Source organism: Ochotona princeps, chromosome 21 (assembly GCF_030435755.1).
Source record: "Ochotona princeps isolate mOchPri1 chromosome 21, mOchPri1.hap1, whole genome shotgun sequence".
Lineage (NCBI taxonomy): Eukaryota > Metazoa > Chordata > Mammalia > Lagomorpha > Ochotonidae > Ochotona > Ochotona princeps.
This window is the reverse complement of record NC_080852.1, coordinates 26,573,639-26,595,727: the sequence shown is the minus strand read 5'-3', so window position 1 is coordinate 26,595,727 and position 22,089 is coordinate 26,573,639. Positions and strand designations below refer to the sequence as shown.

The following is a 22,089-nucleotide window of genomic DNA, read 5'->3' as shown; positions in this document are numbered from 1 at the left end:
AGGCAGAGGATTAGCTTGCTGCGTTATTGCTCCCTCCCTGTTAGGTGCTCCACTTCTGATCCAGTTCCTTATTAAGGTGTCTGGGAAAGCAGCAGAGGGCAGCCCAACTGCTAGGTCTCCGGCACCCATGTGGGAAACCCAGATGAAGCTCTTCGCTTCTGCTGGACTGGTCCCAGCCATTTTTTTTTTTGGTATTTGGGAATGAACCAGTCAGTAGCTAAAAGAATCTCTCTCTGTGTCTCTCCCCACTTCCATCCCCTCTGTGTAGTTCTCCCCATGAAATTAATAAAAAAAAAAAGTGAAGCAGCCAGATTTGAATTGGCTGCTCATATGGGATAGTGGTATCAAGGTGATGTCTGAACTTCCTAATACCTCCCACAACCCATATCCCAATCCTCACGAATATGTACTGCTTCTGAACCTTTTTTTTTTTTAATTTTAAATTTGAGAAGCAGAGAGAGAAGCTTGCATCCACTGGCTCATTCTCCAGTTGTGTGTAGCAGTGAGGTGTGGGCCAGACTGAATCAGCGAGCAGAGGACCTAGTTCTGTTAGGTGTGTGACAGGGACCCAAGTACTTGAGCCATTATCTGTAATCTGCAGAATGTGCATTAGCAGGGAGCTGGAGAAATGAACTGGAGCTTGCAATCTGCACCCAGAGAATATACTAGGGCATGTGGGTGTCTTTACTGCTAGGCTAAATTGCTTGCTCCTGGACTTCTTACTATAGGAAATTTTGAATTATTCAAAGGCAGAATAGTAAGTACAATGGGTCCTTTGTCCCAGCCCTGACAACCGTCCACCAGTGGTCAGTCCTGCCCTATTCAGACTTGCAACAACTTCCCTGCCTCGTGCTGTTGTGAACTAGATCTCAGGCATCTGTCATCTCATCCATAAGTAGTTTTGTGTGTTATCTGTAAAAAATAATGTATAATGTAAACCACATCTGCTGAACAGCTTTATGCTGCTACTGTAGTGCTGCTGTTTTTTTGTGTGTGGTCCCCGTGGCAGACTGGTGATTTCAAGTGTCACTCACCACGAATCTTGGTGGAGGTTCTTAGCTCACATGGTTTTCCTTGGAACCCAAATGATACAGAGTTTGGAAGCTCTTTTGGATTTGGGGGTGTCAGTCACTGTATGGGCACCAGTTCTTATTGGGTTAATTGTTTTTTTTTTTTTTTTTTTTTTTTTAAGATTTATTGCAAAGTCAGATACACAGAGAGGAGGAGAGACAGAGAGGAAGATCTTCCACCTGATGATTCACTCCCCAAGTGACCACAACAGCTAGTGCTGTGCCAGTCCAAAGCCAGGAGCCAGGAACTTCTTGCCGGGTCTCCCACGCAGGTGCAGGGTTCCAAGGCTTTGGGCTGTCCTCCATTGCCTTCCCAGGCCCCAAGCAGGGGGCTGGATGGGAAGCGGGGCTGCCGGGATTAGAACCGGTGCACATATGAGATCCCAGCATATTCAAGGTGATAACTTTAACCACTAGGCCACCGTGCTGGGCCCGGGTTAATTGTTCTTGTGTACAAGTTAGTCTGATCTGAGGGAAGAGTGCAAAATGGCAGTGAGCTGGTGGCTATCTCCTGTGTGACTGTGCACACCACTGTCTGTCCCGATGGCTGCACTGGTCTGGGACAGATTGCTTTCCTCATTGCCCCTACAACATGGAAGGGGGTACCGCTTTTAGGAGCATGGGGTCCTAGCGTTCCTTGCCCCTTGGTTGGAGGACAGCAGGTGTAACAAAATTTAGAATATGATTTAGCAAAAGCTAATACTTTTTCGAACAGTGAAACCATATAAAGATTAGACTTACAAGCTCAAAAGAATTCTCTGGTTTCCTTTCTCTGTCTTAACTCCTGCTCTGTGCTTGTGTCAGCGTTCCCACTCCCCCGAGTCCAGGCTTCTGGGGGTGGCCTAGGAGGACCGGCTTGATCCAGGGTCTGGCCTCAGAGGTTACCACACAGGGATGCAGCAACAGGAGGAGAGAGCCCCAGAGATGCCTTATTATTTGAATTAATTAGCCTGTAAATTCTTGATAGCAGTTTTCCTCTGAGGTAGTCAAGAAAAACATTGCACCATGTTTTGATTCATTATTCATCTAGATGGTCGCCCTCCCATATTCTCAAGCTGGGTAATTATTAAATAGTGTTAGTTCTAACTTCAACTTATGACACCTGCTGCCCTCTTGCCCATCAGTCAAGCAATGCAAGAAGGGAAAACTGCTATATGATGCTGTTTTAACCTGTTCCACCTTTTTTCTTCCCTCTTGTAATTCATGTTTGTCGTGAAGATATTTGACAATAACTCTGTGTGAATGCAAAGAAAAGGCACTGATTTCATTAGAGGTGGGAGTGTAAAATGGATGAGTATTTTGCCAATATCTCTTAGTTCCCACATGTACTTCCTTTGACCTGAAATTCCATTTTATCCTCAGATTTGTTTACAGAGGAAGCACAGGTAAATATGAAAATACTCAAAGAGCGAAGCATACAGGATGCTTAGGCAGTGCGCAAGTTCAGCATGGTGCCAATGAGGCGGGATCTCCATGTTCTGGTAAATTTAAAAAAGGAGCAGTTATGGAACTATGCAGTTTCATATGAACTTTAAGAATTGAAATGGGGGCCCTGTGCAGTAGCTAGTGGCTATAGTTCTCATCTTGTACACACTGGAATCCCATATGGGCGCCAGTTCTAATCCTGCCTGCTTCACTTCCCATCCAGCTCCCTGCTTGTGGCCTGGGAAAGCAGTCGAGGATGATCCGAAGGTGCTTGGGACCATGCACCTGTGTGGGAGACCTTGAAGAGGCTCCTGGTTCCTGGCTTCGGCTCAGCTCTGGCCATTGCAGTCACTTGGAGAATAAACCAGCAGACGGATCTTCCTCTCTGTCTCTCCTCCTCTCTGTATATCTGACTTTCCAATAAAAATGAATAAATCTTAAAAAAAAAAAAATGGGGGTGGGGGCTGGTGCCATTGTGTAGTAGGCTAAGCTGCCAGTTTGGGCACTAGCATCCCATGTGGTGCCAGTTTGTGTTCTGGCTGCTCCACTTCTGATCCAACTCCTTTTTTATGGCCTGGGAAAGAGTGGAGGATGGCTCAAATCCTTGGGACCCGTTTGGGAGAACCAGAGGAAGCTACTGATTCCTGACTTTGAATTGGCTCAGCTCTGGCCACGTGGCCATCTGGGAAGTGTACCAGTGGATAGAAAAACTCTGTCTCTTCTCTCAAGTCTGCCTTTCAAATAAAAAAAAGCTAAAGTAAAAATGATGAAATAAGAAGATATACCTATTTGTATGTGTTTAGGTTTACATTAAGTGTGCCATTTGCTGAGAACTAGTGGAGAGATCAAGGCTCACCTATGGGCCTTGGCAGGAGAGTTGTGTTCCACTTGTGCCTTACTCTGTCATTGGGCTTTGTTTTTTCTTTCCTCTTTGTTTTTTCTTTTCTCATTGGGCTTTGTTTTGTCTCCGTGTGAATTACTTTTATTACATTAAGTCAGTTGGGGAGGACTAGACAGTAAGATGGTGTCATGGCAAGGCTAACTGGGAATCAAGAGTAGGGAATCTGGTTCCGGCAAACCCTGTTTGTTGCTGTCTCTGAACTTGCCCTTAGCGGTGGGACCTGAATTCGGTGTTGATCTGGTCTGCTTGTATTTCCTGTGGGAGGAACGCTCCTGGGAACGAAAGACGAACCTATTTTTAATTTTAAGCAAACAGCCCCATGTAGTAATTTCCAGTTCGAGTGTAACATTTTCTTCCATTATAGCCCAGTCAGTTTTAAAACAAACAAAATCTTTTTTTGTGTGTATTTTTTTTTTAAAGACTTTATTATTATTGGAAAGCCGGATATACATTGAGGAGGAGAGACAGAGAGGAAGATCTTCCCTCCGATGTTTCACTCCCCAAGTGAGCCGCAACGGGCCGGTGCGCGCCGATCCGAAGCCGGGAACCAGGAACCTCTTCCGGGTCTCCCGCGTGAATGCAGGGTCCCAAAGCTTTGGGCCGTCCTCAACTGCTTTCCTAGGCCACAAGCATGGAGCTGGATGGGAAGTGGAGCTGCCAGGATTAGAACCAGCACCCATATGGGATCCCGGGGCGTTCAAGGCGAGGACTTTTAGCCGCTAGGCCACGCCGCGGGGCCCTTGTGTATATTTTGTATTCATAATGCTTCTGGAAGAAAATACGTTTTAAATACCTTCATGTCCCCTCCTAAGTATAGGTGGGGTCTGTGTTTTGCATCCAATTGTCTGGGGATTTGATATCTGGAACTTGGAGCCCTGGTAGACAAAGCCGGGTGTGAGGTGCCTACTGGGTAAGGGTGACGTGGGCCGTCATGGTCCACAGGACTCCCCTGCTGTCTGCTGTGTGGCTGTTGGCCAGTGAATAGCTAGGAAGGTCCCACGGTCTAGGGTGAGACCATGCCCTGTGTTTCCTCCTGTTACCACTTATACTCTTTCATGTGGTATATATATTTTTATAACTTGAAGTTTACAGAACAGCTACAAGAGTAATTCGGGGAACTCCCAAATGCTCTTTACCTAGATTTCTCGTTTGTTTTGGTTTTGTCTTGTTTTTTATTCTCCTTTCTATGTATGTATTTTTTTTCTGAGCCATATTAGTAATTAATTGGTATATATCATGTGCCCTTGTGCCTAAGTTCTTCTTTATTATATATTTCCTTAGAGTAAGAACACTCTTATGTAACCATGGTGTAGTAATCAAAATGGGAAATTTAATCTTGGTCTCATACTTTTTGGTTCGTATTCAAATTTCCTCAGTTGTTCTAACCATATCTTTGATATCTCCCTTTGGGTGGCAGAAAGTACTAGTTTATTCTGGTAATCAGTTCTGAATCAGGAGGCGCCTGGCAGTTTCCTCCACTGTACAGTTGCTGTTTTCCTTTTCCGTAGTTAGGAAGTGACATGTGGTGAACAAGCATTTGAGCTTATATAAATATCCTGTTTCATACCAAACTCTTTTTAATTTTTAAAATTAATTTATTTGAAAAGCTGAGTGATAGATACAGAGAAATCTTGCATCTGCTGGTTCAGTCCCCAAATGTTTCACTTGCTAGGGCTGGTCTAGGCTGAAGCCAGGAGCTGGGAACTTAAACCGGATCTCCCATGTGGGTGGGTGTAAATACTGGAGCCATCGGCTGCTGCTGTCCCAGGGGTATTAGCAGGGAGCTGGATGTGAAACAGAACAGCTGGGACTGGCCCAGCTCTCCACCCATATTAACTGGTGATCTAACCTGTTTCACTGCCCCCACTATTAGCCCAGACCAAGCTTGTAATTTCTGTCTCCAGTGATCCTTCTGAGTTCTTCATTCCTTGTGTATTGTCATCTTATTGTAAGGAAGGGCTTTTTTTTTAAATGTATATTTTTCTTGGAAAGGTAGATTTTACAGAGTGAAGGAAAAAGAAATATCTTCACTCCACTGGTTCATTCCCCAAGTGGCTGCTACGGCTGTAGTGAAGCTGATCTGAAGCCAGGAGCCAGGTCTCCCACATGGGTGCAGAGTCTCAAGAGTTTGGGCCATACTCTGCTGCTTTCCCAGGCCACAGGCAGGGAACTGGATGGGAAATATAGCAGCCGGGACATGAACCAGCCGCCTCTATGGGGTCCCAGTGCATGGAAAGTGAGGATTTAGCTGTTAAGCCATTGTGCCTACTAGCCCATTGCTTTTTTTTTTTTTTTAAATATAGTTAGGTATTTATTTTGCAGAGTGATAGAAATGGAGAGGCAGATCTTCCATCCCCTGGTACACTCCTCAGGTAGCTCAGGACGGGGTAGGCTAAAGGCAGGAATTGAGAGGATGGTTCCAAGAACTGGGACCATATCTGCCTCCTCCCAGATGCATCAGCATAGAAGCAGCATGCTGGGGACTCTGGGGTGGTGCTGGTTGTGGCCTCTGGATCCAGTGGGGAGACGGGCAGCAAGAAGTAAGTGGAGGACTCAGGGTGCCCAGTGTTGGTGGGGAGCCGAGAGCTGCTTCTGAAACTTGGGCTACCCATGGAATTGAATAGGTGACCTCGTGATTGTGTGAGTATGGTTGCAGCAGGTGGTTGAATAGCAGCAGCTGTAAGCAGCTTGGAGTCCTGTGGTACAGCACTGGCTTGGGTCCGTTAATGTCCAAGTTCTGGCCTTCCGTCTTAGATGCTGTTTCTTCGTGTCATATGGTGTTATATGCTAGCCTTAAGATACCATGCCATTCAAAACATGATAGTCCTCATTGTGACCATCTTGTGCAGGGTACACATGGTCCTTCAAAGAGGCAGACTTCTGGGAGTTTTTACTCTGTGCAGACACTGGGCTGCGTGACTGATGTGTTGCTCTCCGGTCATCCTCTGGTGGTCCTGTGATGTTTGTGAACCACATGGTCCTCATTTCAGTGAAGAGAAAATTACTAGGCAGCTGTTGGAAGTGCTGCATGTGCTTGAGTCACACAGCTCAGGATCAGCCTTGAGCTGGGCACTGCTTACAGCTGCTGTCGCCCTGGGGAGGAGTGAGGAGAGGAGCAGGAGGGAGAGCTGACCCAGCGCTACTCGTGGGGGTTTCCTGTGGCACCCAAACTACTTCTGAGCAGTTGTGGTTTGCATGGAGCCAAGGCATCTGAGAAAGATTGGGGATTTGTGAGTGATTGGATACAGGCGTTTGCTCTGGTGAGGACTGGTCAGATATGTGGATGTGGCACAAGTCCTTGGGCTTCTGAGCTGTTTTCCTCAGCTATACACCAGCTTTCTATTCCTTCAATGGCTGGTCTCCATGTGGTCTGAGTCCCTTGCCAGGCTGTCTGCCTACTGTCCTGTTTTAGAGCTGCTGTGTATTTGGAGTGGAGTGCCGTGAATGGGTTAGAATCCCTGAGCCCCAGTCAGTGACTGCAGAATGGTTAGGGTGCAAGTGGCTGTATGAGCGAGGGCAGGGCCAGGATCGAATTAGAAACCTAGAACTTCATCTTGGTCTCAGGTGAGTGGCAGGTACCCAAGTGCTTGGGTCATCTTTCACTGGTGTGTTAGGGTGCTGGATCAGAAGCAGAACAGCTGGGATTTGAATTGGCACCTTGATATGGGATGTTGACATTGAAGGAATCATCTTCTTAACCCATTGTGTCTCAGTCTCTGCCCTACCCTGCTGTTAAGTCAGTGGCTAGGATGCCTTGGTCCATACTGGAGTAGTTGGGTTTGATTTTGGGCCTTGACTCCTGATTCCGGCTTCCTGCTAATGTGGACTGTGGAAGACCATGGAAGTGTCTGAAGTAGGTTTGTTGCTTACTATCCATGTGGCAGACTTTGGTTAAGTTTCCAGTTTGTTGGTATTTAAAAGATTCTCAGCTTCTGACCCAGTTGAAGGCTGCTTCGGTTATTTATGGAGTGAATTAGTGTTAGGAGCTATATTAGTCTCACTCTTTTTAAAAAAGGATGTATTTATTTTTATTGGAAAGGCAGATTTACAGATAGAAGGAGAGACTGACATCTTCCATGTGCTGCTGGTTCACTCCCCAGAGGGTTGCAATGGCCAGAACTGAGCCAGGAGTACCCCGGGTCTCCCACATGGGTGCAAAATCCCAAGGCTTTGGGCCATCCTTTGCTGCTTTCCCTGACCACAAGCAGGCAACTAGATGGGAGCAGTTGAGACATGAACAGGTGCCCATATGTGATGCTGATGCTTGAAGATGAAGCATTAGCCAGTTGAGCTATTACAGCAGCCCCTTTGTCTCTTTAAAAAAACAAATTTTGGGTTCCCCTTCCCATGTGGTTCTAATGTGCAGCCCCATTCTAGAGCGTGGAACTTATGCATTCAGTTGAAATAAGACATTTAGCCATTCTCACAGAGGCAGAAATGAACATTCAGAAAGTGCTGATGAGTGTGTTCAGTTACTGGGACTGCCCAGGAAGAGGGATGGCACCCCCACTTCCAAACGCTTGTTGCTTACTTTGTTAGATGAACTGTTGTACCTGACACTACAAATACCTAGCTTTTTAAAAAATTGTTGTTAAATGGAAAAACAAAAAGGAATAAATGTTGACATTGAGCCACATTTGAGGAAAAAAATGAATTAGGATTCCTTGCCCACCCAGCATGTTTTAGCACCTCTCTTATAGATCTGTCAATAGATAGATATATGTATCTGTATATGTGTATCTATATACATATACATATATGTATCTATATATGTATAGATACATATATCTATCTATCGATAAATAGATAGATATTTATAATCTCTCTCCCTCTTTTTTTTTTTTTTTTTTTTTAAGGCAAGGCCTACCAGGGTTAGGGTCCTCTCTCCTTCATTTTTTTTTTTTTTTTTAAGAGTTATTTTTTATTGGAAAATCAGATAGGAGAGAGAGGAGAGATAGGATAGGACAGAGAGGAGTGACAGAGAAAGATCTGTCCGCTGATTCACTCCCCAAGTGGCCACAGTTGCCAGTGGTTCACTGAGCCAATGTGAAGCCAGGAGTCCAGAGCCTCTTCCAGTCTCCCACGTGGGTACAGGGTCCCAAGGCTTTGGTCCACCCTCAGCTGCACCCTAGAGACAGCCATATCCAGGGCTCATTAAACAGGATGTACTGCTTTGCTGTGGAAGGATATGTGAAATTAGAACATAATTTACATGCTTTTAGAGTATTTTGAAAGTGATTTCTTTAAAACCAATTGTGTCTAGGCTTGCAAGTGCCATGTGCAAGCCATGGGGCCCTGGGAAATGCTTGGCACAGTAGTGTAGTGCAGAAGGGACCTGAGTCACAGGGAAGCAGCCAGGACAGATATGCATGGGTTCAGTTCAGAGTGCCTGTGAAAATTGATTCCTTAAAATCAGTCTAAATGCAAAAGGTACATGGGATTCCCAAGTGAATTCATAAGCACTTTGAAAAATAGATTGGAGAAAAAAAAGAAAAATAGATTGAAAAAATTCAAATGTGCCTTCTTTGAATTGGCTTCAGTTTTGCTTCACAGGGGTCGACCTTCCTGGAAGCTGCTGCTACCCTTCTGTGTGATGTGTGAGGAGCGGAAACTGGGGTCAGGAGTGTGCTGGGAAACTTCCTGTTTCTTTGTCGTGCAAATAGAGTTAGAGTGACTGGAGTGTCTTTGTGGGTTTACAGTTTGATTTGCTTGTCTCTAGTCATCCGGTGCATATGCTTTGTTTTCCTCTAATCATTTCCCAAGCTTAGCAATCCGGTAACAAGCTAGAGCTGGCTGAGGACTGGAAGCCGACTGCCTCCCTTGGGGTGGGAAGCATCTCTGGGGAGCCTGTAGCTTTCTGTTTGTGCCCTCTGCAATAGTGGGTTGGGATAACTTGAGTAGCGACAGATATGGAAGGGACCGTACAGGGATGAGAGTGAAGGTTGCCGGCAGTTGGTGTTGCGCTGCTGCTTGAAGCACTGGCATCCCATGTTGGGATTTCAGGTTCCTTTCCTTTCTGCTGATGCACTTGAGAAGGCAGCAGAGGATGGCCCAAGTGCTTGGGCCCCTGCCACTTATGTGGGATACCTACATGGAGTTTCTGGATGGAAAACTTCCAGTGGATGGAAGATCTGTCTCTCTTTGCCTTTGCCTGTTCCTCTCTCTGTAACCCTTCCTCTCAAGTAAATAAATACTTAAAAGGTTATTTGAAAGGCAGAGAGAAGTTGAGACAGCTTCTGTCTGCTGATTTGCCACCCAGATGCCCACAGCAGCTGGCTAAAACCAGTAGCCAGGAACTCCATTTGGGTATGTAGAAACTCAAATCCTTGGGCCATCATCTGCTGCCACTCAGGAAAGTTAGTGGGAAGCTGGATTGAAATAACTGCGATGAAAATCAGTACTCTGATAAGGAATGCAGCAACCTAATCCGCTGTGTCACAATGCCTGCCCCTAGCTGCATCCTTCTTGCCTTTAATTTTTAATCTTTGGCTGCTAAAATAGCACTTAATTTCCAAATAATTACTGCAAGGTAGAAACCTGCCCCCACTTTGTGCTAAGGGGATGATCAAGACAAAGTGGAGATGGCAGGAGGGCAGGGTTTCAGGGACTTCCTCGGTCAGCTCAACAGTGTGGCAGTTGATGCTGCCTTGACGTTTTGAGGATGAGGAAAGCACCTTTTTTTGAGAGGGGCATGGGGCGGATCTCTGCTTGTAATGGAGATGTGTGAAGTGGACACACTTGTCTCTTTCCATCCTCTGCTGGGGAAGCCTGACAGTGTGAAACTGGCAGGTCCTGGCCCAGGGGCCTTGCCCGAGACGCCCCTCCAAGACAAGCCTGATTCTGCAGTCAGGCCTGGCAGACATCCCTGTCCTGCTTGTTGGTTTGACCCACCAGCTCACCAGCTGGTCTCCGAGCAGCACTGCTGAGTTTGCCAGAATGTCTTGTGGATGTTTCTCTGCAGCAGTTGGAAGTTCACCACTAAAACCGCAGAAGTTTGTGGTTGTTGAAAATTTGCAACTGGTGCAAGACTTCAGCAGGTAAAAGGCCAATTAGAGCTGTCTGTGGGAGGGAAGGAATTCTGCTAGCAGTAAGACCTTTTATAAGCAAGGTATGTTGATTTGGCAGTTCGTGGCATCAATGAAGTGTTCTGGCGGTAGAGCCTAAGGAATGTGGCCTGAAGCAAGAATGTGGTTAAAAAGGCGTAACTTCACACACTTACGGCTAATGGCTAATGTTTATGCTTGGATAAAAACTCAGTACAGTGGCACCTTTCAGTGTATGTGTAACAACTCATAGTCTGGGCTGGTGCAGTGGCTTAACTAGCTAATCCTCCACCTGCAACCACTGACATCCCAATTGGGTATAAGGTTTATCTCCCAGCTGCCCTCCTTTCTATTCAGTTTACTGCATATAGCCTGGGAAAGCAGTGAAAGATAGCCCAAAGCCTTAGGACCCTGTACCCACGTGGGAGACCTGAGATTCCTGGTTCCTGGCTTCAGATGGGCTCAGCTCTGCCTATTGGGTCATTTGAGGAGTAAGCTAGCAGATGGAAGATCTTTCTGTCTCTTCTCTCTGTAAATATGCTTTTCCAACATAAGTAAGTAAATCTTAAAAAAAAAAAAAAAATGGGGAGGGGACCTGGCACAGTAGCCTAGTGGCTAAAGTCCTTGCCTTGCATGTGCTGGGGTTCCATATGGGTGCCGGATTGTATCCCGGCTGCTCCACTTTCCTTCCCACTCCCTGCCTGTGGCTTGGGAGAGCATTCAAGGACAGCCCAAAGCCTTGGGACCCTGCACCCACGTGGGAGACCCAGAAGTTGTTCCAAAGCAGAGTTGATCAGCTCTGCTTTGATCGCTATGACCACTTGGGGAATGAAACAGTGGATGGAAGGTCTTTCTCTTTGTATCTCCTTCTCTCTGTAAATCTGACACTCCAATAAAAAGGAAACATCTTAAAAAAAAAAAAAAAGGAAGAGAATAGGAGGAGTTGTATTAGCAGGAAGCTAGGACAGCAGGTGGAACCAGGACTTGATTGCAGGCACTCCGACATGGAATGCACGTATCCTAAGCTGCATCTTAACCACTGAATCAAACACATTTAGAACAAAGATACTTTCAAAAAATGTACTCAATCCTATGAACAGATGTCTAAGAAAACATTTTAGGAGCTTTTTAAAATAACAATACCCAGGTAAGGCACTGCAGATCTAAGAGGTTAAACAGAGGGCTGGGTGTTGTGGCATGGCAAGTTAAGCCACCATCTGCAATGCCCTATTTAATGCTTTTCAAATAAAATAACTTTCTTTTTAAGATTTATTTTATTTATTTTTTATTGGATAGTCAGATATATACAGAGAGGAGAAACAGAGAGGAAGATCTTCTGTCCATTGATTAACTCTCTGGCCGGAGCTTTGCTTATCAGAAACCAAGTGCCCACAGCCTCTTCCAGGTCTCCCACGCGGGTACAGGGTCCCAAGGCTTTGGGTCATCCTCTACTGCTGTTTTTCCAGGCTACAAACAGGAAGCTGGATGGGAAGTAAGGCCGCCAGGATTAGAACCAGGCCCATAAATTAACCAAAAAAAAAAAAAAAAAAAAAAAAACAAGAGGAGGAGAAGGAGTATTATTAAACTGAGCCCAAAGGCAAGGACACTCCCTAGCCACCCATCTTACCACAGCAGAGCGAGTGGGAAGTGGAGGGACAGTGAAGAAGTATGAAAGGTATGTGGCCAGCCTCGGCCAGATCCAAGAGGGAATGTATGACCTCCCACTCCTCCATCCAGAAACCCAATGAAAACAAACTACAATTATCCCAAGGCAGCCTAATCATTAACATCTCAGTGAGTGTTTCCTGACTAATGATCTAATGCTGGGTGTGAAGCTTCAGTTGGTATGCATGCCGGTCTTTCCACACTTCATACAAAATATTCAGTTAAGATTTAAATGCATTACTACATCATGAAACGCAAGTCCTCACACTATTAAGCAGACATTTTCTAAGTAGATGCTTCCTGGAAACTCAAAGTTACCTTCTGACTGCCCCAGCTTCCTCAACTGGGTGCAAAGGTACATAGTGGAAGAGGCTGACCAGTGTGTCAGGGTCAGGCCTGGACCACAAAGGCTGCCCTGAGAGGCCAAAAGATGCTCACTGCAGGCTCTTGGCAGCATGTTCTCTTGCTGCTGTCCCCCAACAACTGCCTGGCACCAAGCAGGCACTCAGCAGACATATGCCCTGGGAGAAAGCTTCTAACTCGCTAAAATGCTTCACCAAGCACAAAGGCAACAGTCACCTGATTTCACACAGGGCACTGGATCAGAAGGGCAGTTCGGGACATGACCCAGTGCCTGTGCAGTATGTGAAGTTTCCTATGGCAACTTTGCCTGCTACTCTATAACATGAGTCTCATGCATAAAAAGCATAATATAAAATTTACCGTGACAAAGAGGGTTATGTTGGTTAAGCCACTTGTATGTCTACATGCCAAATCTGTGGCTGGACTGAGTTGTGGCTTCTTTGCTTCCAGTCCAGCTCCCTGCTAGTTTGATCCTGGGAAGGCAGCAGGGGACACTCAGGTGATTGAGTCCCTGCCATCCTCATGGCAGACCCAGCTTGGAATACTGGGCTTCTGGCTTAAGCCTAGTCCAACTCTTGTTCTTGTGGGCATTTGGGGAGTAAAGCAGGAAGATTTTGAAATAAGTAAAAATAAGTTTTCTTTCTTTTAAATCACCATCTTACCAATATTAAGGTGTACCGTTTAATAGTAATGCTTCCCAGCATTGTGTGGATTGCAATGAAGGGTGGAAGGAACTGTTTTTCTGTCATGTAAGAAGTTTACAGTCTACTCAGGTTAGAAGCCGTGGTCCAGTGGAAAAAAGGCTGTTCAGCCCTGGGGTTTGAGTCTTGTCTGTCCTTCTTGGAGTGGCTGCACCTGGGTGAATTTATACCCATCTAGTAAGCTTTTGCTTTCTTCACTGCCGTTGTTGGGAAAGACCAAACCACCATTAGCAGAAACCACTGCCTTTTGAGGAGCTCTGTGAGCTCTGAGAATCTGCGAGAATGTTCCCAACTGGGACAAGTGTTCACAGCAGTGCTTGCTTCTCAGAAGTGCTAATTTTTCTCCCATTTTTTTTAAACCTCTAAATCTCTGGCGTTGTATATGACCCTATCCCTGCCATGGTCGCCCATGATGTCTTTCTGGGCTTGCCCCCGTGTGGCTCATGGGAACTTGTCAGGTGTCAGGAAAATCTCATTTGCCTAGTAACTGAGAGCAATTGAAGAGTGGTATCTTGGGCCTGGCGGCGTGGTCTAGCAGCTAAGGTCCTCGCCTTGGGCGCCCCGGGTTCCCATATGGGCGCCGGTTCTAATCCCGGCAGCTCCACTTCCCATCCAGCTCCCTGCTTGTGGCCTGGGAAAGTAGGAGGAGGAGGTTCCTGGTTCCCAGCTTTGGATTGGCGCAGCACCGGCCATTGCGCTCACTTGGGGAGTGAATCATCAGATGGAAGATTTTCCTCTCTGCCTTTCCTCCTCTCTGTATATCTGACTTTGTAATAAAAATAAACAATTCTTTAAAAAAAAAAGTGGTATCTGGAATCTTTATTAGTGACTTTATTGAAGACTCTCCATCTGATGGCAAAGACTGAAATAGGCCCATTTTTCAGTGGCAGCAGGTTTTGTTATTTGGAGCCCCATGAAACAATGACATTATATCATTTTCCATTGTCATTGTGTTCAGTACATCCTGTTGGCCATAAGTCAGATTAAGCTGTTTTAAGCTGGTTAATCCTTTAGAATTTTTTTTTTGTATTAATGTTAGACTGACAGTTAATCTTTAACTTGTAAGTTTATGGGCTGTATAGAACCTGAAGTGTTTGTTTTAATTATCTTTTTTTTTCTTAAACTGTCTAAAACAGCTACATGAAATTTATTTTTAAAATAAAATTTTTATTTCCCTTAAATGTTGTAATTCCATGAGTTGCAGCTATTTGACAGTGGTGGCAGAGCAGTTGGGGAGTTAGGGGTTCCTGGGAGTGGTGGGTGGTATAGCTGTGCTTCATTTAGTATGGCTAACAATGGATTGCTTTCCACAATGTTTCTTGCTTTCTTAGGGAGGAAGCTGTGGCTTCAGAGTCATACAGTTTGGGTACCTGAAAGTTTTATTCACTGTTGAGTTTTTCTGTGTATGAAAAAACAGAAGTTTATTGCAGTACAGTTTGTGCTACATACATATTTGTTTCTGGCATTTGCTAAGAGGAGAGTGTGTGTGATTGGAGGTCTACTGTGCGTGTAATCACGTGGATAGGTCTGGCGAAGCAGGCTGAGGGAACTAGAGCTACTGCCTTCCAGGAGCCAGGGTTCCTGGAGTGAACTCTCAGCTTCTACTTCTCATTTGCCATTTGAGCTTTGGCAGCTATGTTAGTCCAATAGTTCAGGGTTCCTCTAAGATTCTTTGAGAAGACACGGTGTGAGTGTATACGTGAAGTGTGATGGGGGCCCATGTTCTGGATGCTCTTTTGTCACACCATGTTCTGGCCACCAGGCTCTTTGAGCTTTGCTCCCTCTGCACTGGCTAAGTAGGTAAGTTAGAGACTGAGCAAAAAGACCTTTCAGAAGGATGCCCTAGTACAAGTTGTGTAGATGCAGCCTAGAAGCTTTCTGGGATGGGTACAGATAACCCTTGCTTATGGGGAAGCAGCATCAGAAAGACAAAAGTCTGTTGTTTGCCAAGTAGCAAAAAGATTCTTTCTCCCCAGAGCTTGGAAAACCAATGCAGAGTAGTTGGAGTTGTGCCTTGGACATCGCCCGCCTGCTAAATGCAGAGTCCTTAGTCATACCCATGAAACAGATAGCCCATGTCGTCATCTGTCCTCAGATAGCAGACTGAGCTTATGCATCTGGTAGGGCAGGGTGTGTCTTGTAACTGGGGCTGTTTTCAAATAAGCTGAGAGTTTGAAAATTAAGATCCAGAATAGACAAGTAAAAGGTCAGTTGTATGGTAAATGGTAAAGTAGGGTAAAAGCAGGGAAAAGCTTTTTTTTTTTTTTTTTTTTAATTTATTTATTGTCTGTTAGAAAGTCAGATTTACAGAGGGAAAGATCTTCTGCCTGTTGGTGTATTCCCCAAGTGGCCTCAACGGCCCGAGCTGAGACGAGCCAGGAGCCAGGAACCTCTTCCAGGTCTCCCATGCAGGTGCAGGGTCCCAAGACTTTGGACCATCCTCTGCGGCTTTCCCAGGCTACAAGCAAGGAGCTGCATGGAAAATGGAGCAGCCGGGACATGAATCAGCGCCCATATGGGATTCTGGTCTGTGCAAGGAGAGGACTTTTAGCTACTAGACTACCATGCCAGGCCTGAAAAAGCTATTTAAAAAAAAAAAAAAAAAAAAAAAGATGTATTTTATTTGAAGCAAGTTACACAGAGAGGGGTCAGAGAGACAAAGAGCTTCCATCTGATGGATCACTCCTCAGATGGTTACAACAGCCAAGATTGGGCTAGGCTAAAGCCAGTTTTCTTCTGGATCTCCGCTGTGGGTAGCAGGCTCAGGTCCATCTTATGTTGTTTTCCAGGTGCGTAAGTAGGGAGCTGGATGGCAGGTGGAGCAACCAGGATCTTCAGGTATCCATAGCAGCTAGAGTTGGGCCAAGTTGTTTGTGCCACCGTAGCCATGTGGGAAACTCAGAAGAAGCTGCTGCTCCTAGCTTCAGATCTTCCCACTTCTGGCCATTGCAGCCATTTGAGGAGTGAACCAACAGATGGAAGATCTCTTTCTGTGTCCTTCTTTCAAGTAAAAGTCTTTAAAAAATAATTTCCCTGTTATGATGGTTGACACAAGAATATTGATGGACCTGACGGCGTGGTCTAGCAGCTGAAGTCCTCGCCTTGAATGCCCCAGGATCCCATATGGGCGCCGGTTCTAATCCCGGCAGCTCCACTTTCCATCCAGCTCCCTGCTTGTGGCCTGGGAAAGCAGTTGAGGACGGCCCAATGCTTTGGGACCCTGCGCCCGTGTGGCATACCTAGAAGAGGTTCCTGGCTCCTGGCTCAGGTTGGCACAGCGCCGGCCGTTGTGGTCACTTTGGGAGTGAATCATTGGATGGAAGATCTTCCTCTCTGTCTCTCCTCCTCTCTGTATATCTGACTTTGTAATAAAAACAAGATAAATCTTTAAAAAAATAATAAACAAACCTTAAAAAATTTTTTTTCTTTCCCTGTTTTTTTTTAAGATATATTTATTTTTATTGGAAGGCAAATTCACAGAGAGTTGAAGAAACAGATTTTCGGTCTGCTGATTGACTCCCTAAGTGGCCACAGTGGCCAGAGATAAGCCAATCTGAAGCCAGAAGCTTCTTCTTGGTCATCCATGTGAGTGCATGGCCCCAAGGCTTTGGGCCATCTACTGCTTTTCCAGGCCACAAGCAGGGAGCTGAATAGGAAGTGGAGCAGCTGGAACACTAACCAATGCCCATATGTAATCCTGGTGCGTGCAAGGCGATTTAGCCACTAGGCTACTGTACTGGGCCCCATCATGCACCTTTTTTTTTTTTTAAAGATTTATTCATTTTTATTACAGCCAGATATATACAGAGGAGAGACAGAGAGGAAGATCTTCCGTCTGATGATTCACTCCCCAAGTGAGCCGCAACGGGCTGATGCGCGCCGATCCGAAACCGGGAACCTGGAACCTCTTCCAGGTCTCCCACGCGGGTGCAGTGTCCCAATGCATTGGGCCGTCCTCAACTGCTTTCCCAGGCCACAAGCAGGGAGCTGGATGGGAAGTGGAGCTGCCGGGATTAGAACCGGCGCCCATATGGGATCCTGGGGCTTTCAAGGCGAGGACTTTAGCCGCTAGGCCATGCCGCCGGGCCCCCATCATGTGCTTTTAAAAAATGATTTGTTTTATTGATTTGAAAACTTGAGTTGCAGAGAGTAGGGAACACAGAGATCTCTCATCTGCTGGTTTACTCCTCAAATGGCTGCAGTGTCCGGAGCTGGACCAATCTGCCGTGAAGAGTCGGAAACTTCTCTGAGTATGCCACAGGGGTGTTTGGGTCCAAGCACTTGGATCATCGTCTGCTGCTTTCCCAGATGCATTAGGTCAGAAGTGGAGTAGCCAAGACTCAAACCAGTGACATGAGATGCTGCCAGCTGCCCACCCCCACCCCCCCCCGTGCTTTATGGAGTCCTGTTGTTACTAGGGATTTGATGATTTCTCATTTTGGCTCCATCAGTTTTTGCTTCACATATTTTGCAGCTGAATTGCTTATTGCATATGTATTTTAAATGGCTGTCTTTTTGGTGGTGGACTAATTGTTTTCTTTTTTGTATATATATTTTGAATTTTTGAATTATGTGTTACAATTTGACATAGACTGGGATTTTCCCCCAAACTCCCACCCCCAACAGATTTTCCCCATTTTACTATAGTGGTATAATCCTTCAAATAATCCTTCATTAATTTTTTTCCATTATTTCATGTCCTTCTCTATTTCTGGTAATTTTCCTTGCTCTGAAGTCTCCTTTATCTATTTCCATGATACAGCTTTTCCATCCTTTTAGTTTCAGCTTATCTTTGTTAGATAATTGTGCTGATTCTATCATCTCTGGTGTTATCTATGGATTATCTTTTTTCCATTAAATTTGGAGATCTTCCTACTTGATTTGTTGAATGATATTTTTTAAAAAATGAAATCTGTTTTTTTTTTTTTCCCTTTCTGAAGTTCTTCATTCTATTTGAGCTGGCTTTTCCTCCCATTGCAGTGGAAGGGGAGGGCCCCTTGTTCCTGCCAAGTTAAAGTAAAAGTTTGTAGAGAGCTGAGTGCAGTGGGGGAGGTACTTGATCTTTGGGCAGTGGTGGAGAGTGGGTTGGTTAACCACTAGTCCTGCTCTCAGCAGGGAGGTGCTGCTTGTGGGTGGGCGTGGCCATCTCGGCTCTCCTTGTGATTTCTGTGGCTCCAGCAGGGAGGAGGGTACATGACTGACTAGTGGCCATGGGAGTCTAGCTCCCTACTTGGCCTTCTCTGAAGCTGCCCCACCCAGTAGGGACATTTGGGATACTTTGTTACAACCATATGAGGGTAGAAGTGTGGCTCCCCAAATGGCATTTGCAGATTTGGCTGGGGTGGAGCCTTAGTTCTCTTTTGTAGTGTTTATCACAGTAAAGCTGTTCTTGCCATACGTTTTTTGTTTTGCTAAACTGCCCTGTTTTGTTCCTTTGGGTATAGAAAGTAAACTTTTGCTGGAATATCTTTGGATTTTTTGGCATTTCTGGGTTGTCAGCTTCCCCAGGTCCAGTCCTGGGATATAAGAAGCAAAAATAAAACCCAGTAAACATCCCTGTGTTCCTTGTTTTCTGAAATCCTTACTTGGTCTGTTGCCTTCTTTTTACTTTTTAAGGATTTTTTTTTTTTTTAATTTAGACTCTATAAACATTTAAAAATTTTGTTTTATTTGAACAGCAGAGGGAGACAGACAGGGAGAGGAAACACATTTCACAGATTCATTCTCCAGATTCAAGTGGGAGGCAGGGTCTCGGCCCAGGTGGGAAGCAGGGACCCACGTTCTTGAGCTGTCATCTGCTGTCTTCCAGATGCCCATATCAATAGAAAGCTGCATTGGAAATGCAAGGGCTTGGCTTTTATAGAGAACGTCTAGGATAATAATGTCTAGGATTTTAAATTGTATTTAATGGGAAGAATAAAAGGAAAATTGATCAACTCTGTCCAAAAGGCCAAGTTTTTTTTTTTAAAGATTCATTTTTATTACAAAGTCAGATATACAAAGAGGAGGAGAGACAGAGAGGAAGATCTTCCATCCGTTGTTTTTACTCCCCAAGTGAGCTGCAACAGGCCGGTGCGCGCTGATCCGATGCCGGGAACCAGGAACCTCTTCCGGGTCTCCCACGCGGGTGCAGTATCCCAACGCATTGGGCCGTCCTCAACTGCTTTCCCCAGGCCACAAGCAGGGAGCTGGATGGGAAGTGGAGTTGCCGGGATTAGAACCAGCGCCCATATGGGATCCCGGGGCGTTCAAGGCGAGGACTTTAGCCTCTAGGCCACGCCGCCGGGCCCAAGTTTTTTTTTTTTTTTAAGTGTTCTTGAAGAACTTCTGTATCCTGAGATTCTGCTTCATTTTCTTCTGAACATGTTAAAGTGATCCTTTTCACAATTGTGGCTCTAATCCACTAGGATGTATCTTGTTTGTGACAGTGAAGTGACAAAGGAACCTGGCTGCATTAGTGTTTTGCCTAGATGGCCACATGTCCTGGCACCTCTCCAAGCTGGTTTTGAGCTCTGAAGTCTACTGTCTGCTCCGCCCCGTGTGACACTAATGGACACAGGAGCTGTGATAAATCTTTGTAGAACAAGACTATAATCTTTGTTGTACTTACTTGATGTTTAGTTCTGTCCCCTGAAGTTTAGTTCAAAAAAAGAGAAAGGGGCTGGTGCCATTGTGTAGTAGTTTAAGCCTCTGCCTGTAGCACTGGCATCACATATGGACAACGATTTGTGTCCCAACTGCTCCACTTCTGATCCAGCTCTGCGTATGGTCTGGGAAAGCAGTGGAAGTTGGCCCAAGTGCTGGTGCCTGGAAAATGTTCCTCTCCTAGCTTTGAATCAGCTCAGCTCCAGCTCTTGCAGCCATTTGAGGGAGTGAACCAGTGGAAAGATCTTTGTCTTTCCTTTTCTTTCTGTAACCTGATTATCAAATGAAAATAAGTAAATCTTTAAAAAAAGAAAAAAATAAAAGCAAGATAAGCAGTATTGACAGCAAATAAAACCCTGATGCAACTGGCTTGGATTTGCATTGACTTTGAATATGCCACCTGTTTCAGTAGCTTTTCTTTCTTTAGTTGTGTTTTATCTACCTTGGGTTACCTAAGTCAAAATGTCACATGTTCTTTTGGCAGTGGCATGGGCTCAGGCAAGCTCTAACTTATCAAAATGGAAAAGTAGTCATGATGGCTTTGGTCACTGGCAGGTACTCCTCTCTGTATATCCACCTTTCCAATGAAAAAAATGATTAAATCTTAGAAAAAAAAAAGCAAAAACAAAAAATGCAGGCACACATTTTCTTTTCCCCATGGATCATTTCAAAGTGAAGTGCACAGTGTTTGGCACTTCATCCTTAAGTACTTCACATTGGCACACGTGAAGTTAAGGACAGTCCCCTCTGGAGACCTGCCACCATTGTATCACCTAAAAAAGTGATTGACTCAGCTCCAGCCCACGTGCAGAACTCCACAGTTGCACCCTGGGGAGCTGTGTATGATCAAGATGCACACATCACATCTGGTTGCTCTCCACAACCACAGTTGGCACCTTGTGTTTAGATGTGTAAATACTTGACGAGACAGGCCTTTTTTTTTTTAGGTTTTTATTTGTATTGCAAAGTCAGATACACAGAGAGGAGGAGAGACAGAGAGGACGATCTTCTGTCCGATGATTCACTCCCCAAGTGACCACAATGGCCAGTGCTGTGCCGATCCGAAGCCAGGAACCAGGAACGAACCTCTTCTGGGTCTCCCACGTGAGTGCAGGGTCCCAAGGCTTTGGGCTGTCCTGGACTGCTTTTCCAGGCCACAAGCAGGGAGCTGGATGGGAAGTGGAGCTGCAGGGGGGTGGTGGGGGTTAGAACCTACACCCATATGGGATACTGGCGCATACAAGGTGAGGACTTGAGCCGCTAGGCCATGCCTCTGGGCCCTCATTTTAACTTTGTTAACAAAAGCAAGTGTCATTTTAATTTCTAATTATCAACAGTAAAATTCTGTTTAATATATTTTTGCTATTCCCAAAGCTTATTTCACTTTTTGGTCAATATTGTAAAAATGTTAATGAGGCACTTTTCTTTTTCAAACGAAATTTTCAGAATGACTGAGCGGACCAGCACTGAGCAGCGGTGGCTTTTCTGCAATGCCCAGAGACGAAGTCCGATTCAGGGATAATGTGTTTGGCAGAACATTTGGCAGCTAATGCATGACTTTGAACTCCTGCGAATTGCTGAACTCTGAATCTGTTTCTCTTCTTTTTTAGGCTCTGGATGCTGTGGGATGGAGCAGGTGTGCCGAGGGTGAGGACCCACGCTCTGGGATCCATTCATTTGCTGTCTGCCTTAGCAAGATCATCGGCTTGAGCAAACTTGGCCCAGGATGAGGATGCCTGTGGGCCTCCCGCTGCTGTTCCCCCTCTGGGGGAGGACCTTCCTCCTCTTCCTCCTGTCTGCAGCTGTGGCTCAGTCCCGCTGGCCCAGTGACCCCTCAGAGCCTGTCAGGGACTGGGAGAACCAGCTTGAGGCGTCCATGCACTCTGTGCTCTCAGACCTGCACGAGGTGGTCCCCACAGTAGTTGGCATTCCTGATGGCACAGCTGTGGTCGGGCGCTCGTTTCGAGTGGCCATCCCAACAGATTTAATTGGCTCCAGTGGAGACATCATCAAGGTGAGATGGATAAATGAAGAGGAGTTTGAGCTCTTGCCTTCCGTTTTAGATTTGGTGCCTTTTCCTTCCCAGTTTGAAACACTGCGCCAGGGGTTCCAAGCCCAGTTCTTCCAGTATCAGCTCAGGGTGGCTCAGGAAAGTAACAGTCACTGATCTTCACGGGGATTCCTGAGTATGTTATAAGAGGGTCCTAGACTGTATTCTTCGTGTCATCTTGAGGCTGTCTTCATAAAAAAAATTGTCTTGAACATACTGTAAAAAA

The 22,089-nt window shown here is 45.6% G+C and overlaps 1 protein-coding gene across 4 annotated transcripts in view; it reads left to right on the top strand.

Moving 5' to 3' along the window:
• The window catches only part of DAG1 (dystroglycan 1), a 65,162-nt gene that overhangs the window by 27,074 nt on the left and 15,999 nt on the right, over window positions 1–22,089 (top strand). For all 4 annotated transcript variants that reach the window (XM_058678677.1, XM_058678675.1, XM_058678676.1 and 1 more), the window contains one exon: window positions 21,424–21,827. In XM_058678677.1, coding sequence (XP_058534660.1) covers window positions 21,540–21,827 — 288 coding nt within the window. In that variant the 5' untranslated portion in view covers window positions 21,424–21,539. The remainder of the gene's footprint in view (window positions 1–21,423; window positions 21,828–22,089) is intronic.